Source organism: Calonectris borealis, chromosome 7 (genome assembly GCF_964195595.1).
Source record: "Calonectris borealis chromosome 7, bCalBor7.hap1.2, whole genome shotgun sequence".
Lineage (NCBI taxonomy): Eukaryota > Metazoa > Chordata > Aves > Procellariiformes > Procellariidae > Calonectris > Calonectris borealis.
Window position 1 is genome coordinate 38855978 of NC_134318.1, and position 18310 is coordinate 38874287.

The following is an 18310-nucleotide window of genomic DNA, read 5'->3' on the forward strand; positions in this document are numbered from 1 at the left end:
TCTGCTTTGCAAAGTCAGTCTCTAGTTTTCCAAATAAGTCTCTATAAATAATCCTTAGCTGCACTGCTATGCTACAAGCTTGAATTTGAGAAGAAAAAAAAAATACAGAATTAGTGCTCTGTAACTGCCAAAGAAACCACCCACCCTTCCCCAGAAGAAAACAATTATTTTTTTTTGCTTCTACATTTGATCCAAGGCCATTGAAGGATTTTCTGTTGACTTCAGCAAGTTTGGTTTTTTTGTTTTGTTTTGTTTTTTTTTTAACAGCCTTGGTCAAGAACAGAAATTGCAAAATCACATCATGAGAATGTACCTTATATCCGCCAATACGATGCTCTTGTTTAAACTCTTTCCCATTTTTCAGCCATCGCATGGTCGGTGTTGGGTTTCCCATCGCTGGACAACGAAACTTGACGGTGTTCGCTGCTGGCACCGCGTGTAGCCTTTTCTCCATTTTGTCCGTGTGTGTCCAATAGGGTGCCCCTGTTTCAAAGAGATACATCCAGAAATATCAGTACTCGGAAACGGAGCTCCCTTTCCAGCCCCTTCCACAGACATAAAGTGCTGCACGTACTCGTTTTAGCAGAGACAGCGTGGTTTAGAAAGAGTACATGACTGGAAATCATATGCCACAAGTGCTGACCAGAGTTTTGCAAATGGCTCAGTCTGCAGCCTTGAGTATATAATTTATGACAGAATTCCAATAATTAACCACAGATATCTTTTGTTTTGTGTATGTCAAGTAAGACAGAGGGACCAAGTTTTCAGCAGACTCAAATGATCAGATGCTTTCGACCTCAAGTTAAGTTACTGTGAGAACTCAGCAAACTTTGAATTCTCGGACCCCGGCTCTGAAGCCAGACAGACCAAGTCAGAAGACCTGTTGGAAGCCTCAGCCTTAACCTTTCCCCACCTGTTAGAAAGGGATAAACATACCTACCTGCCTGGCCGTGCACTACAACTTACAGTGTACCATGGCAATGTGAGCTGTGCTGTTACTGTCATAGAAACCACTAAAATATGGTGGAGGTCCAGCAACACTCAGCAATAGCGTTGACCATTTTGCAGGGATTTCCCACTCTCGTGAGTCTGTCAAAGCCCAAACGTTCACCGATGTCCAACGCCGCGGCACAAGACAAGAGCGTCGCTCTCTGAGCCCGTATTTACTGGGGTGATCACTGATACCAGCTCCTGGCAAGGCTCTCCTGGCTCTCACTCACTCCTCCCCACGCCCTGGCCCAGCCTCTGCCCACAGAAGGAGCACATGGAAAACGTCTCTTGTCCAGGTTCTCAATCGTTTGTCACGTACCAATACAGCAAACACAGCAGAACAAAACATACAACTACCCATCTGTTTTTACCCTCCAAGAAGTGAATGTGGATAGATAGATCCATATACAAGGTTATCCCATGCTCTGGATCCATGCACCGCTTTGGCTACATTGCACAGCATCTTCGTGGCACTGCTTCACTTGTCTCACCATAACAGTTTTTAAAAAGTTAAAGATTCAAGATCTGTTTAATAGTAGGAAACATTAATTTCTTTTACAATGGAGTTTTCCTGAAGCAAATCAGTTTAGCGTGGAATTTTTAGGACTAGAGGGGTCCAGAAAAATAACTCTATTTCTCTCAGCCCTGTTTCATTTCCTTCATTAGCAGCCTAACACTCCACTATAAATAAACTCTTCCGTTCCTCAAATATTTATAGCAGTTCTTACAATCAGTGCAAACTCAGAAATCCTGCCACCCCCCTCTCTAAATACAAATACAGCTGGATAGAAAATACAGGAATAAATCCTTTAACAACGTCTCTCTCAGTATAAAGAAAACATTCCAAAAGCAAGTCTTATAATGATGCTAAGAACGATAAGTGATTATTTTTTTTGCCCGAAGTGGCAATTAGTGTTAAAATTAATGAAGTAGAAAAGCAAAGCAAATTTGTGCATGTAATCAAAATAGAAAATCAGGTAACTATTGAAAATTTAACTGCAACACTAAGAAATTGTTCACGGACTAAAGTGAATTAGGGATGCAAGGAAAATCACTGTTAACGTTATTTGCTAAAACCAGGATCACATTAAAATAACAGAAGACTTTAAACAAAGCCAACCAAATGAATTAACTACTACACGCAAAGACCAAATTACATTACAAGCATACCAGGCACAGGCGGAATTACATGTTGGTACTGATATATTAAAAGGCTATTTTCTCTGGATTGCTAAACATCTTCCACAAGGCAATGTAAGGTGACCAATATTGGGCCCTACCCACAACCCCCACAAAGTCAAAGTAAACTGCGGCAGGTCAAAGCCAATCAACCACCCGAACCAGTTATATTGGTATCTCAGACAGAGCAGGGTGCCTTGATTTGACCCCAAACTGGCAACACCGCCCCAGCAACTTTGCAGCCAGCATGGTCACTTCTCATCACGTCCATCACACGCACCTTCTCACACCTACAGAGCATAAAAAGCTTGGAAGCACCCGCTGGCAAGCACCACCTCTGAACCACCGGCTCCACAGCTCGCCCATGCGAGCACAGGCTGGGTGGACCAAGCTCCGGAGAAGCTTCCATCAGGGTGCAGCCTGGGACCAGGGCATCTGACTTGGTCAGGATCTGTCCACCAACAGGTCCCCAAAGAAGGCTGCTTCGTGCAGCCAGGTTTCTACTCAGCTACCAGTCTGTACTGCATCACAGGGCAGCTCAGCCTCTGGTTTTCTTGCATAACCCCCCCTTTCCATCAACCTTCATCCTTTAAAAAACTCTGCCCCTGGAAGAGAAGTGTTGCAATAAGACTCGTATACAACGAACGCACAGGGAGGAAAAAAACTTTGCTTTATGGAAGAGGTGGGAGCAGAGAAGAGGCCGGGAGGATGCAGGCAGGAATGAAGAGAAGCGGCTCAGTTCTGTGCCACGGAGAGAGGGGGAAAGGAAACTCTCTGGGCTGGGAGAAAGGACTCTGCTTGGAAAGCTTCCCCGCGCACAACCCTCACGTCAGCATAATCTGCAGTGCTCCTGAATTACAGGGGAGCTTGGAGAAAAACATGCGGACATCACATGTTGAAAACGCCGTCTGAAAACGCTTCAAGACATCCTACCATTTCTGACTAGGTAGTAGCAACGTATGTTGGCAGCTCCTCAGTGTCTTTAAGGGAAAAGGGAAAAAGGCAGCAACGTCCACAAATGGCAACACTCGCCCTCATTTTATGCTTTCATACAGCGACTGATCCGATTAACACACAGCGTTTCTCTTTAGATTTAGAAATTCTCTTTAATAGATTAAATTATCATAACCTAAAAGCACTTTTTACTGCTTCTATTTGTCTTGAGAGGAAAATCATCCAGATCCACTAAAACCAATAATGAACATAGTTAACGAGCATATACCACCAAGCGCCGAGTCCTCTTACAGACCGGGTCCATCGCATCCCACCTTTGCTAACAGGACAGGTGGACGTAGGCAGCACCGCTGTTAAAAGTTCACAGTAACAACAGGGCAAACTCCAGCTCGTAGCAGTAACGAGCAGCAGGGGAACGGGTGGGAATTCCTGATTGCTTTTAGAGCTCTCATTAGTGAAGAAAATATCCTGCTGACCCACACTGCACTCCACTGCAAATACATTACATCTAATCAGGCAAATCTCCTGCATGTGAAATTGAAATTAGGCAGCCCAGGGGACCACTTCATTTCAGGACTCCTCGATTTTTATTTGGACTTATCTAATACAAAGAAATACAAAAGTAGTCAACTCCAAGCCTGCCTGACAAGCACCTCAAGCAGGCAATAGTGCGCCTGAAATGACCACACCAAACCCCCCCAAGGTTTTCAGTACTATTGTATTTGACCTTTAATTAAAAAACACTTCTAGGCACCATCCAATTTTTGCTGCTCCCTTGAGTGGGTTTCCACTCTACAGGATTTGATGAATTTGAACCTTGTTTCATCCTTTCTGAAATTCTTCAAGGCATGAAAAGAACAGCATGTGGATTACATTTAGATACTTTTTGTTCTTGGTGCCAATTTACCATTGCTTGGCCCAGAAGAAATTGTTTAAAGGGTGATAAGGAAAAAAGCCATAAAGCTTCCAGTCGCCTGACTAGAATTCAAGGCAGAATAGCAGCATCTTCAGGGCTACCCAGGGGTCTCCAGATTAAATTACTGTTGGTGGACCCCAGTGCAACCATCACAACAGCTGCTGCCTTGCCAGCACCAAGCCAGGGTTATAGAAATGCCTTAAGTTAGGGCTACCTCTCAAAATCATGATGAGGAGGAGGCAACAAGTACCAGCAATGTATATTCCACTGCTGCCAGCAGGAACTGATAATCAGCCCTTAGCTTCGTAAAAGAAAGTCCCAGGTCAAGGTCCTGGAGAAAAAGCCTTGGAGGTGGCCCTCCAGAACCAAGCTGAGGCACCTCTTTAGGGCAACAAAGGGAAAAACTGAGTTGCCAACAAAGCCATTTTGTGGAGAGAGAGAGGACTATTTTGCAGTGGAACCAATCCTGCACCTTCCACAAGCACTAATCCCTTCAACAAAAGCTGGAAGTAATAAAAAGCTATTCAGGATGCAGTCTGGAACAAATCTACCACAGTGTTTTTTCAGACAGTTAAAATATCTGTCAAGCTAGAAGGACACCAAATGCAGAGTGAAATCTGTTATGCATGCCTTTTACTTAAAAATACACACAGGGCGAATGGTCAAACACACGTGTGTACACGCGAGTGCCCTCCTCTCCCACGAGCGAGTTGCTCCTCGCAGCTACCGAGCCACTTAAAGCCTCCGTTGACTTCAAGAGCAGTTGTATTTTCTGGGCAGCCTTGAAAATTAGGCTAGATTTCCTCAACAGCCTCTCTCCCTGCACTGGAAAACCTTGGCCTCCGAAAATATATTTGTAACAGAGGCAAAGAAAATAAAAAAGCTTAAAAGGATACTTACCATCGTAAATAAAACAGCTCTAAAAGTTTGCTTTAGTTTTAAATATGCAGGAATGAGAATGCCAAGGTTCAGTTTCCTGTGGAAGGCACTACAGCCATTTCCTGCCTCATCACATCATAATTAACATGCCAGGACAGCTGGACTTTATCAGAATTGTTTCATCAAAAAGCAACAACCTTTGAAGACTATGGCCTTTTGTTTCCATCAGTAAAGGCATAACCAGGCTAATTTCCATTGCTTATCCTTAATGATCACAGCTGTAATTTGTATGTAAATTATCAGTTAAATTGTTTTAGATCTGCAAAGCTCAAACCAGGATTCAGGAAACACTTAAAGACTTCTTTCTCTTACGGGGCAGCAACCAGGGACTCTTGTGAGGTCCTGGACTTCCCTAGGCTCTGCCCAACGTAGGCAGGAGAAGGTGGTAAAGGGCATTTGACCATTACACCCCACTGCCTGCCCATGGCACGCTCAGGGAGGACTGAGACTACGCCTCAACTCCTCGTTCACTTTTCAGTCTGTCTTGCAACAGTTCTTAAACTAGATGTGGCCTTTTGGACACGATTATAAAATCTAGAAGGGGAATGGCAAACGATACTGATGGGAAGGCTTAGAAGACCCTGGATACGCAAGCTTCAATGGTTTGCAAAAGCACCATACCAAGTCCCACCCCTAACTTTCATACAGCTCTGATCTTGCCAAATCACAGCCCTCTTTCAGCAGCGTTGTATTAATCCAACTGAGTTACTATGATGCAACTTTTCATTGAAAACAGACTACTTGCAGGGATGCGGTGCCACGATCATTCTTCCGGTTCCAGCTCTTCCCGCCGCGCGCTCAGACATCGGGAGGACGACTGCGCTGCTCCCCGCGCCCGTCTGCAGCTTGCAAGAAGCCCCAGCAGTTTGCGGGCACCTTGTAAAAAGCAATCTCACGAGGACTTGTTTGTGCAACGCTCTGCTCGAGCAATCCATCTTCTTGCCGTTTCCTCCCTTCTACGCTGCAAGAGTTTGTTCTCTCCCCGCCATCCGAGATGTTTAAACGTTCACGCTCTAGAGGCATCTTTCATTTTGAGCAGGGAAAGTGTGACTGACCCCTGCTAAAGTACACACCCCACCCCTGGCAGACGGAAATTGTCAATGGCCTTTCACCAGCTCCTGAATCAAGATTGATTAACAGTAGCTTAAAATGATAGCTCATATTACAAGAACATCACTAGTCTTACAGAAGACACCACGGGGTAGTTCTCCCTGTTGCGTGAAAGGGCAGGAATCATTACCACGATGTTACAGAGCACAGTTGCCTTGAGATCGGGTCCTTTTCCTTTTTCTCGCTACACGCGCTTCCAAAATCCATTTGTGCTCGCAGTGAAGCTCCAAAGCCACCAGCACGGGTTAGAAGCACAATTGTCTTGGCTAACACCGAAAATATTGCCAGTCCTTTTCTGACCAACGCCAATAAAGCTCTAAAGTGATAACAGACATAGGGATGTTTCCTAAAAGGAATTTCTACCCACGAGTCCTTTTCAGGGAAACACTAACGTTGCCTGGGTTTGTGGGTTTTGCCTAGACAACTTCCTTTAAAAGCAGTGTCCCTTTTCCAAACTCGCCAATTATCTTTGCCACCACATTCCTTTGTCAGAGCAGCCTCCAGCTGCTTAATCTCAGCCACTTCAAGCTGCACCTGTGAATCAGACCGGGTTAATCACACTAACAGATGGCAGGGGCCAAACAGGCAGCTAAGGACTTATATCATTTTAAATAGCATCTAATGTTTCACAGCTCCAGACCAGGGGCAGCCATATACAACAGTAACTAACCAGGGGAGCTGAAATCAGGCTCATACTTTATCATCTGAACAAGTGTTTCAAGCATACAGTATAGCTGCCAATTACTAATCAGGCTGAGGAGCAAATATACTACCTGGCTACCGCGTTCGGTAACTAGCTGACATCTACCATGAAGGATTTCTGTGTTCTGCGTGTTATTGACTTTACAAAGCACAAGCGATAGCAAACTACCAGTCACCGCGGGGATTTTGCAACAGCGCATAAGGGCATAAGGAACCAATATGAATTTTACATATTTTTTTTCTTAGTGACTGCTCTATTTAGAGCCTATTAATAGCTTTCCAAATTCTCTAAAGGGACTGAAGTTTAACATTCAGATAGGTTTAAGACTCTTTTAGCCCATTTTCATCATGCATAAGTAATATAAAATGTGGTTTTAGTGCTGGATTGCTTTCTTCATGACAAACCTTGAGGTCCTTTGCAGACAAAAGAACCTCATTGTCTCCAAACTCATTCTCCCGAGGGAGATTTCTGCCGAGATTAAGGATTGAAGGATTTGCCTCATTACAACTTAATTTTATTTTTAAAGTTTCCATACCACCTTTCAACAAAGTGAGCTGGATCTCTGTTTCTTCTGTTAAATTTCAGCTCAGGTTCAGGGAAAGTTAGTTCATCTGCGAGAGTCTAAACCAGACAGAGACTGAACTTCAACTCAGAAAGAAAGGAAACTGCAGAAAAGCTAGCGAGAAGGGAGAAAGAAAGTACAGACCAGTAAAGCATGTTTAGAAGAATATTAGTTTATTTTTCTTTTTCTTTTCCAAGTTACGAACTATGTGAAACAGAAAATGGAGAAGGACAAGGATACCACTATTTGACAGCCCATGCAGTTAACAATGAAGAAGCTCTGAAGGCAGGAGTGCAAAAGACGGGACATTATTTTCCACGTGGATCTTGCTAGTGACTTCTGGCAGTTCGCTGTTACTTACTCATCTGGTTGCTGTCATTCACAAAGTCCTCGGACCCATCATTGTCATCTTCATCATCCCCAGAGGAAAGAGCATCTGCACATTAAAAATAATCAAGTCTTTAAACCAGCCTATTTTTACAGACAAATAAACCAATATGCTACATCTTAGATTATCTATCAAGGAGAACAGATGTTATGTTAGTTGTGCAGAAGCTATAGAAAAAGAAAATCCAGCCACAAAATGTGTGTTATTCTTACAAAATTCTAACAAAACTAGCTAATAATCCTGAAATGCTACAAAGCTTCCAAAGGGAGCTTGCTAACTCCAAAAATCTCCTTCCACTTACGGTTTTTATTTTTCTTAAAGACATTCAGTTGAACAGAACTGAGTGTCTCCAGAACAATTTATCTGTAAACTTAAAGGATGTAGGACACTCCTTTTCCTCTTCTGATGCAGGGGGAAAAAACTTGTATTCATTTTACTGGCTTTATCATCATCACAGCGACTCTATAATTTAATCCTGTCATAAAACAGAGGGCTATTCAGCAGCTGTTAATCGCTATAGATCTCATGAAGTAAAAGGAGTATACACAAACTGAGTCCGTTTCAGGGTCAGGACAAGGGGGAAAATACCCGAAATAAGTACAGAACTCAGCTCAAGTCGCTGCGCCCGAGCAGACTGTTCCACGTTATATCATAATGTGTCTTTATATCACATTTTAAAGCTTCTACATGCAAAAACCTGTGTTTAGCTCACTCACCTGTAACATTTACAATGAAGTACAGAGTATCACTGTCTAGGGTCCTAACAGCAGTGCAAGCATAGAGGCCCGAATCTCTGGGTGTAGCATCCTTAATTTGTAAGTACTCCCCAATAATCACTGTCCTATTGTCGGGCCCCAAGGGGACCCCATCCTTAGTCCAACTGATCATGACGGCGTCTTTCAACTGACAGCGCAACTCAAGCGGTTCTCCTGGAAGTGCTGAATATACATCTGGCTGAGAGATTTGGTATTTGGTTGGCGGCTCTGCGAAGGTGGAAGGAAAGGAGGAAAAAGAAGAAAGAGAAGGGAAAGGAGAGAATTTCCAACAAAAATCAGTGAAGGCCCTTTTCATCCACAGAAATCAAGTCACGTTAAATAAAAAAGTTTCATCCCGGTTAGCCCAGCAATCTGTCTTGTAAAACTGAACCACATGCAGGTATGGGATAGGCTTTCTTTTCAAGAAGTTAACCACAAAGAAAGCTCGTTCCCTTTTGATCGGTGTCTCGGCATGTGCCTCGTCCCGAGTGCCACGCCAAGGCACAGCCCTTCTGGTCACAGCGACCCACTCTGGGGAGACGAGTGCTGCTGAGCCTGGGGGCTTCGAAGAATTTGGAGGAGGCAGGAGGAGTTCAAAAAGCACATTCAGTTTTACATCCTAGCATGTGGGTCTCTGACTCAAACGAATATTTATCTTTCCCCATCTGATTTCATAAGTTGCTTTTTTTCTTTTTTAAACCTGAAAGGAGCTGTGTTGGAAGAAAAGGATGGCCAAAATACCCCTCACTAAGCTAATAAACAGGAGTTCCCATACACAGCATAGATGACGTCCTTCATTTTTCTCCCTGCACCCTTCCCGAAGTCTCTACATTCTACAGTGCCAACTCTGCTCCCAGCGACAGTAACCTTTTCCTGTAATTTTTTTGCTTCATTTCTTGCTTCACAGCCTCTCCTGAGCAGAATACAGCAGAAACCCGGGAACACAAGCGAAGCTTTCAAAGTCACAGTGTACACAGAAGTTCAAAACGAAATGCCTCATCTATCTATTGTAACCAAATAACGAGAAGAATGTCAAACCACGGTCTTTCCAAAATAACATCTCCTATAGTTACTAGAGCTTCACCACCCCCTTCCAAGGCCGGCTCCCAGCAGGGGGAAGGGGACCCTCGGGACCGTCTCCCAGGGGCAGCGGGATGGCTCGGCAGAGGCTGAGGGACCCCCCACGCCACACCTAGGACACACTCGAGCCGTGCCCAGTATAGGGACTGCTTTTGTAACTGCTTTCTCCCTACAACCACAGTATCCCTCTCCCACAAGCCTCGCCAAGGCCAGCATGAAAGGTAAATAAGGGAAAGCAGCATGAAGGCATCTTCTGTTTGCTCACGAGGAGGGTCACATCGCACAGACAGCTGCTCCCCGGCACACATCCTTCGCCGCGCAGGCACCGACTGTGCACCACTGTGTGCATATATAAATAAAACACACACCTCTGTTTGTTTGCTCGGGAGTCTGAGGGAACATTAAAATAGGCGACTCCTCGGTGTCCACCCTTGCTTCTAAGAATACCGAAACCCTGGAACCCGTGTTCCTCGTCCTTGGGGCACGGCGTTGTCACTCCTTGTATCACACCTTCAACAGAGAAGTCTGAAACAAGCGTCACATCTGAGCCAGCCTGTGGACGGGAGTTTGGAAACGCTGAAGCTCTGCCCGTAGTTTAGTTTTAGGTAGTCCTGCGAGGACAGGGAGTTGGACTTGATGATCCTTACGGGTCCCTTCCAACTCAAGATGTTCTATGATTCTGCGAGTACCAGAAGTGGCCACCGCAGCGGGACACTCATGCATTTAAATATTGGGTTATACTGATGCACTTGAAAATAGCGTGCCCAATTTCTCCTCCCACTCATCCTGGAATCATGTAATTTCAGGGAGTTCAGCGGGAGCTTGCCCGAAGCAAAGGGAAAACAGATCCAGGGATGTGCGCTTGCAAAGCAAGCAAAGCTTCTCCTGGCTTTTTCCCTAGGGCAAACATGGTTTTTTCAAACCATTTGATACATGCATCACACCAAGATGGTGGCCAGGAGAAGTACATAAAACCATCTAAACAAGATCAATTATGGAGACTGGATTCTTAGATTTGATAACAAGGTCTCTAAACTTTCTAGCATGCAAAGTTCCATCTCAAAGTCTAGGACAAGCTACAATACAGCGTTATACTCCTTATAAACTAATTCAGTCAAGAATCCACAGATCTGCAATGCGGGTGTTTCACCGAGCACCACACTATGCTGTTAGAAATCTAATTTCCAGAAGGAGCAAGGGCTCCTTTCTATGTATATTTCGTAACAGCAATGAGTACATTTGAGTACGCTTGAGATTTTTTTTAATTCAGATTCCACCGTCAAATTAAAAAAAAAAAAGGTAGCTGAAGCCAGCTAGCTAATTTACTTTGAAGTTTTTAAGATGACTTTGTAACACTCTACCTGCAAAGAAAATTTCTTTTACAGAGTTTATGCCGTGCCAACAACATACAGTGGTCTTTAAAAACGTCTTTGTTTAAATTTTTTAAAAGCCACTGTGGATGAAGATAACTCAACCCTCCTTGAAGTGCATCCGCGGCTTTCACTGAAGAGCCCCAGGAAACTCGCAGGACGGTCACACAGGTGCAGCGTCCTCCTGGGCAGGAGGCTGTTCGCATACAATTACAAGGAAAATAATTTTCTACCTCCCATCCTTGATTTCGTCTCTTTTTAAACTATTATCCCCAAATTTGCACTGCGTCTTTCAACACAAATCCAAATCCAAACTCAAGAATAGTAATTTATTTCAAAATTACAAAAAAAATTCCTTTCACAAGGAAAATTACTAGTATACTGAAGAAAAACAAGTTTCAAATAGGTATTAGCATTTGGTAAACATTATCCTCCTCCATTTCTTCCTCTCTAGAGTATCAGGGAAGATACAGCACAAAGCGTTGTCATGAAATAATGTAGTCATGTTTGGAAATAGTGAGTTATTTCAGGTAAGTCTTTGTGTTGCCAAACTAGAATGTAGCAGCACTTAAGACTGTCACTTTTTATAATGTTTGCCTATAAACTTTTTCCAGTGTGGGTTTGAAATGGTGCCCAAAAGCAAACAGAGAACAGGTGGGATTCTGAGGCACGAGTCCGCCCAACCGCTTCCCTGCGAAAATCAACCAGTTTAAATTCTTAAAAATCTCCCGGCAGCACATAAACAACCTACGCTGCAAAGTTAACTCTCTCTCCAGGACACTGCACAAGGATTTTTACACCGCTCTGAAATTTAGGGACAAATTTTGAACTCATGTGCACGCTGTACCGTCAAATCAATGGTTCCCCTGAGGCTGACATCAGGACGATTTCCCCGCTTCCGTCTCTCGAGCGTAGCAGAGAAACGATGCTGCAAGTTTGCTCGGCCCCCACTTGTTCCCATCCTCCGGTGCTGTCAGCAGCATCCTCCTGGATTTTCCCTCAGTGAGAACAGCTAGGTGGGAGAAGGAGGAGATAGCCCTGCAGAGCCTGCACCGCCAAGCAAGGCTTGATGATCTGGTACCACCTTCCTGCTCCCCCAGCCCTCTCTGAAGCTCTGCCTTGAAATTGTATCCTTCAGCCCTCACCACGAGCTGTAAATCAGCCCTTTGCTGGGCGAGCTCTGCGTGGCCGAGGGAAGGCGGCACAGGGTGCCTTTCTAAGCGAGTTCTCCTGCAAATCCTATAATTGTGGCATTAGTTCCTACCGCAAAGGTGCATTAACCGATGTGAATAACACCTGCCTATCACCCCTTAAAAAACAAGCAAGCAACAAAGGCACGTGTAAAATTTCTGGTGGTGTTCTTCAACACCGGGGGACAAGGGAGGGAATGTTCCTTCTTCTGTTGTCTGCTCTCTGCTACATCCTTATTTGTAACAGTGGTGCACACAATGTATCTTAACTTTATAGGTGGAGCTATGGAACAATACCGCCATGGAAAACCACGCTGCTGTTAAATAAACAGACGTGAACTTTTTCTTTGCCTGCTCATACAGTCTCGCAGCATGGTTTATGCCATCCAGCCATCAAATGGAGTAAATAATGTTTGTATAAAAACCACGACCACAATAGAGGACTGGGGACATTCCGAATGTGCTATTTCAGATTATGATGAGATACGCAATTATATTCCAAATCATGCTTCTATTCAAGATTCGGTCACTGAAACGAGAGATTTATACTTCCTTAGGTTTTAAATTATTATTTTTTGCCTCCATTTATTAAAATGTTAACAAAGAGCTGCTTATCTTAAGGCTCAAGGCATTTAGTTACTTAGTTACAGAGCCAAATAATTAAACAATCAGCTAATAGCTAACCCCAGCAAAGATTCTCATGCAACCCTCCATAACACAAAAGCCTCAGACCCCATCAAGCCACTTTCCCTTCAAAAGGTTTTAGTAAATAACTGAACACTCACCACAGCGTGCCCAGAAGGGTCAACGGACCTGACCTGTCAAGAATCCAAGAGGTTCATTGCAAAACTGAATGTCCCCACAGGGAACGCCAGGCTGCCAACCACCACCGCTCCTCCTGCTTCTCCTAGCCCTTCTCCTGTTTCTTCTGTCATTGAGGAAGATCCAGCAAGACCACGCTGGATGAGCGACAGGGAGCGGGGATGCCGAGCCATGCCTGAAGCAGAATAGCCATGGGCCCCATGACTTTGAGAGTCAAATCCAAGAGGAGGCAACCTCTGCAGGATCAGGCAGCCCAGGTATCATCAGTCAGGTTTGCAACCTTCCCTCCCACCTCCCAGGTACAAGCTGATGGGCTTCTCCCTCAATTTCAGTTGGCAGGCTAATATTAAGAGTAGCTCCATGGCCTCTTCTGATGATGGATGATAAACTCATCCTAAAAAAGAAATGGCCACTGGTTTAAAAATGCAAAGAGTCATTGCTGGCCACCGTGACTATCTCCCGTTAGCTAACGGCAAACCAAAGCCACAAAGGCTAAGCACGTCTCCTTATACAAAGGGGGACAAAATAGCGTTTGCAATTCATCCATCTGCTTCTCCAGAGTCACTGGATCCCTGCTGTCTTATTTGTCCTGCGTTTCCGTCAGCGAGCTGCCAGCTATGCCCAGCTCTGCCTCCGCCAGGCATAATCAAGAAGTCTCCCTGTTCTGATAAAATACTTCCCTTTCCAAGTTACTAAAGTTCCTTCTATAATTTTAAAGCACAAAAAGTTTTTTTAAAAAAATCCTTTGTCACTGTGAACAACACCCCGAAGAGCAGGAATCATTTCCCCCCAATGTATAAAATCATTAACTGTTCAAATCTGATGAAAAAGATCTAGGTCTCGTAGAAAAACTTCATCCAACAGCACCAAAGAGCAGGAGATACATGTGATAGTTATAAACATAAAAAAATGTGGCAGATTCTAAGACTTCACTTGTTCCTTTAAAACAAGCTCCCGAGCTACTCTATTCGAAAGCACAGCGACTTCCACAAAACGTTAAGTGCCAGACGCTCCAAAATAAATTGAGGTATTTTTTCCTGGCATCTTCTTTAACCCTATTATCCTTATTCTACAAGGACTAAGTCACCTGATGGGTATAAAAGATGAAACCAGACTAAAAAAAAAAAAAAGTATCTAAGGAACAGGAAGAATCCTTTTGCCCTGGAAGTGAACATTTGCAAAACGAAGTAAGTGTTGCCACATAACACATGCCTGGTACTCTAGCAAGTGTAGAGCTTCCAGCCACACTGACCTGCTAGAGCATGGACCTCCAGCATCATGTCAACTCCTATTGAGTGTCACATATACTAAGATCATAAAAAAAAGTGAATCTCCTCCAATTGAAATACTTGGCAATGTCATCACGGGTAAGGGAAAATATTACACTGCACTAACTTGTTTTCCTAAGCTTTGAAGACTTAGAAAAATAAATAATTCTGGTGAGCAGCAAAACGTTTCACCACTTGCAGGACCCCGTGGCCAAGAGAAAAGTTCTGCATGTGCACCTAAAAGTTATCCCCACATGGTTCCATCTCTCTGCTTTGTGTAATGCTCTTTGGCAGATGAGCAATCATGGAACTGCAACTCCTCAAAATAACTACCCCCAAGCAGCATTTAGCCCTGGCTACAGACACAAGGGCCTCATCACACCCAGCAGAAGAGCAGTGGTGGCAAACCTCATGAGGTCCCCTGCTATGTTGGTGTATTGGCTGACCTGGGGTGAGGTGCATGAACTATTTCAGCGCGGTTTTGATGGCTACGAAGCAGCTGGGTTGATGTGTCTCACCCCGTGGTTAAAGGAAGACGACTCCTTCTCAAAAGGAAAAAAAATTGTACTTGTCTGGGCTCCATGAAGAGATTAAAAATTCTTGCAACTTGTAGCCTGCTTGCTCCTACCTGTCTTTATAGTTGTGATCGTTGAGTTATGGCTGCACAACCACGCAACATGCATCAAAAATGCCAAGTATCACATGCTCATGGGCTTGGCTGTGTGCTTTATGCTTTTGGAAGCCAAGCCAGGGAAGACTCGGAGCATGCCAAGTTCAAAGTAAACAGCAGAGAGACCAGCGAGGCCACCTCCTGCTGCTGGGAACTGCCCTGCAATTTCTTCCTGTTTGTCCCCATTCTTCACGGTCTGCTCCTTACAGGATGAAGACTTCTTTGTACAACAGTCACCATTATCACCAGGATTTATCTCCAGATACGGGACAGAGCAAGAAACAGCAAAGCATCAGTATGTGTTCCGCACAAAGACTTGGTAACCAGGGAGGGAGAAAACACCCCCAACCTTGAGCAGCCACACCAAAACCCCCAAAATTATTGTGCTGCCTTTTATAATTTCACCAGTATGATGAGAAACTCCATGCCATCTTCAGGATTTGAACCTTTGGTTCCAGGCACCAAGTCTTGACCATTTCTGTTCATGCCGTAAGCTCCATCAGCTGCCTAAAGTAATAGTGATAGTCTCTCTGCTAAGTGTACTGGGGAGTACAATACAAACCTAACACACGTGTAACGCAATCTCAAAAATAATTAACTGCTCTTCAAACTCATTACAGAAGAGTCTTCTCATGTAATCTATTACACAATACAAAGGGGAAATGTATCACCTTTTGCCAGAACCTCAAATGAAAAGCTGAAAAAAAATTAACCTTCTCTCTCTAAAAAGCAGAATCCAAGACTAGGATCATTTTCTCATTGTTTCTACTTTCAGCAATAGCAGAACATCAAATTTTCCTGACTGTACTCTGCACATAACCAAGTAGCAGAGCAATTTAACCAACTCCCATTGTCCAACTTAGCATTAAAGTCTGCTTGGGAAAGGCTCCATATAAGATATACAGCCTTGGGAAAAGGTATAAGCACGTATGTTTAGTCGCAAAGGGTTTTTCTTGGGTTTAATATTTTCTCGCATCTATTCCAATCTGTAGCTTTTTTCAGGTTCTTTATCTGCATTTCAAGAGCAACATAAAAACATAACAGAACATAGCATAAATCCAAACATAAAAACACAACCTTTTTCTTCCAGGTTTGCTGAAGGCCATGCTCGGGACTATTACTACTCATGCAACATGCAAAGGAAATAAATTACAACTGTGAGGTTAAAAATTGCACAATTTCATGTTCAAGTGTTAGTTCTGGATGCAGAGAACGTCTATTCAGATTCCCTATAAGCAAGTCAGCAGTTGTTTCTTTTGTACACGGTCCCATTTTTACTTGACTATACAAATCCTCTTAATTTTAGCAGCTCGTCTGGAAGTCTCATCTTGCCTGTTCCCCTGAAGTTCATCTTCCCCCACTTCCTAAAGAGGGATTTGAAAAAAGTCACTGGAAACAATATCCCCAAAACATCCCCTCAGCACTTTTCAAAGTCCTATCCCCAACGCATATAAACCATAGGATATTCTCCAAATACTTCAAAGCTTCAAGGCATACCAGGCTCCCTTTTAACCGAGAGCAACATTTAGTCAGAAGACATCAGAGCTAATTTAATTCCAGCTCCACACAGAGAACAGGCACCAGTGGTACCTGGGGACAACGAAGGAGCAGCAGAACAAGCCCTGAAGTTAAAAGCGAGGCTAGCTATCCGCTCTTCCAGGTGGCCCACAACCATTTACATGACAAGGGTTATTTTTAACTTGCAGACACCTCCGTCACTCTTTACTGTAGCAGTGGCTCCTGGGCACTTTGCCATACTAATGGAAGATGGTTCAAATGCTTCTGAATTGTTAGGTGAAGGGCTATTAACCAGTAGTGGTGTGCTCCAGATTTATTACAGAGCCTCCGTGTTAATCCTGCACGTCCGAAATACCTGTGCTACCCTGGTGAGTAAACAATATCAGATAAATCCGGGTACTTCAACACTGTAAGATCTAAACAGGATTATTTTTCATGATTAAACTATGTTTAATAGAGCCAAGCTCAAGAACTGCGCAAAATTTAAACCGGGGTTTTAAAATGATTTTTAAGAACTGTTGGGTGGCATTCAGAACTATACATCATATTACTTTCCTTGAAACAAATTAAACATTGCAACACGGAGACACTGAGCAGGGCACTTTACAAACTTGCAAAGCAAGTCTCACAAAAGCACGCTCTCCCTTGCTGCCCAGCAGCTGCTCCTGCCCGCAGCTCGCCTGCACACCCATATAGACCCTCCTAAAGAAAGAGTATCACGAACCTTAACGTACTTTTTCTACACCACAACTTTTTATTACGTTTCGAAACTAAGTTGCAGCATGGTGCTCTGATCAAGTTCTGTTCCATCCAGCCGCAATTTAACCTCCTGCAGATTTGTCCCGGTCAGCGCAGGCTGCTACGACATGCCCAGCCACAGCAGCCAACTCCAACCCCCCCTCAGAAACAGCCACAAGCCCCCTGGGAGCCAGCCTGAGGTGACAACTACCGCGTCACAAAACTCCTTTCAAAATAGAAAAGCTAGAAGAAAAAAACAAAAAAAAATTAAAATACAGCCAAAATATGATTTTCTCTTCCCCAACCAGCTTCTCAGCCTCCTTTTTCTCCCTTCCAGTCCCCCAGCACATTGTCCTTCCCAGTAAACCTTCCCAAATGCAAGTAGTTTCCTTGGTACAAAAGAATTTTCCCCTCCTCTCAGTTCTCGTGGCTTTGCTACAGTAAGGCGCTTTGCGAGGCTGCTCGACATCAGTTAATGTCCCAAACTGATGAGCCAGTTCTTTTGCGGAGGAGGAAAAGCAATAATTACACACAACTTGCAACGGCATGCGAGGAGGGGAACGAAAGTAGGTCAGATCTCACAACTCCTCAGCTTCGCTGAGGTTCACCAAATGCTTTCACTTACAGTCATTTTAAAAATACAATTAAAATAATAATGGCATGGCAAGTGAAGGAAGCGGCGGGGTAGAACTCAGCTAGCAAACTTAGTTTGCCTTTCTGTTCCTCTCTTCGATACGGATAGTGTCACTTGTGTGGTGACAAGCAGCAAAACGACCTGAACCAGCAGAAACTGAAGCCCATGAGAGACATCTCTATACCAGGTGCTGACTATTCTGATACTCAGAAGTAGGTCCAGGAAAACCAAACCCCTAAAAAAAAGGGGCTCTTTTAAAAAAAAAAAAAAAAAAAACAACAAACCCACCAAAAAAAAAAACCAAAAAACCAAACCAGCAGTGATAATTAAGAGATGGGAAAGGATAACCTGGAGATGTACATAATTGGTATATGAATTATAAGCTGTTTTTAAAAGTTTAAAAAAAAAAAATCCACATAAATATTTACCCCTCTTACAGAGTATCTCCTCGGCAGCTGCCCTCGCTGAGAGGCGCAGTCCCAAGCAGTAAATGCCGACGCAGTTTCCCTGACACTCTCGACTCC

The 18310-nt window shown here is 43.9% G+C and overlaps 1 protein-coding gene across 4 annotated transcripts in view; it reads right to left on the bottom strand.

Moving 5' to 3' along the window:
• Positions 1-18310, bottom strand: part of FGFR2 (fibroblast growth factor receptor 2) — an 86159-nt gene that overhangs the window by 56822 nt on the left and 11027 nt on the right. For 2 of the 4 annotated variants that reach the window (XM_075155198.1, XM_075155199.1), the window contains exon 3: positions 314-483. In XM_075155198.1, the coding sequence (XP_075011299.1) occupies positions 314-483 (170 nt within the window). Of the gene's footprint in view, positions 1-313; positions 484-7714; positions 7790-8457; positions 8725-18310 lie in introns of all 4 variants that reach the window. The other 2 variants (XM_075155196.1, XM_075155197.1) reach the window with 2 other exon arrangements.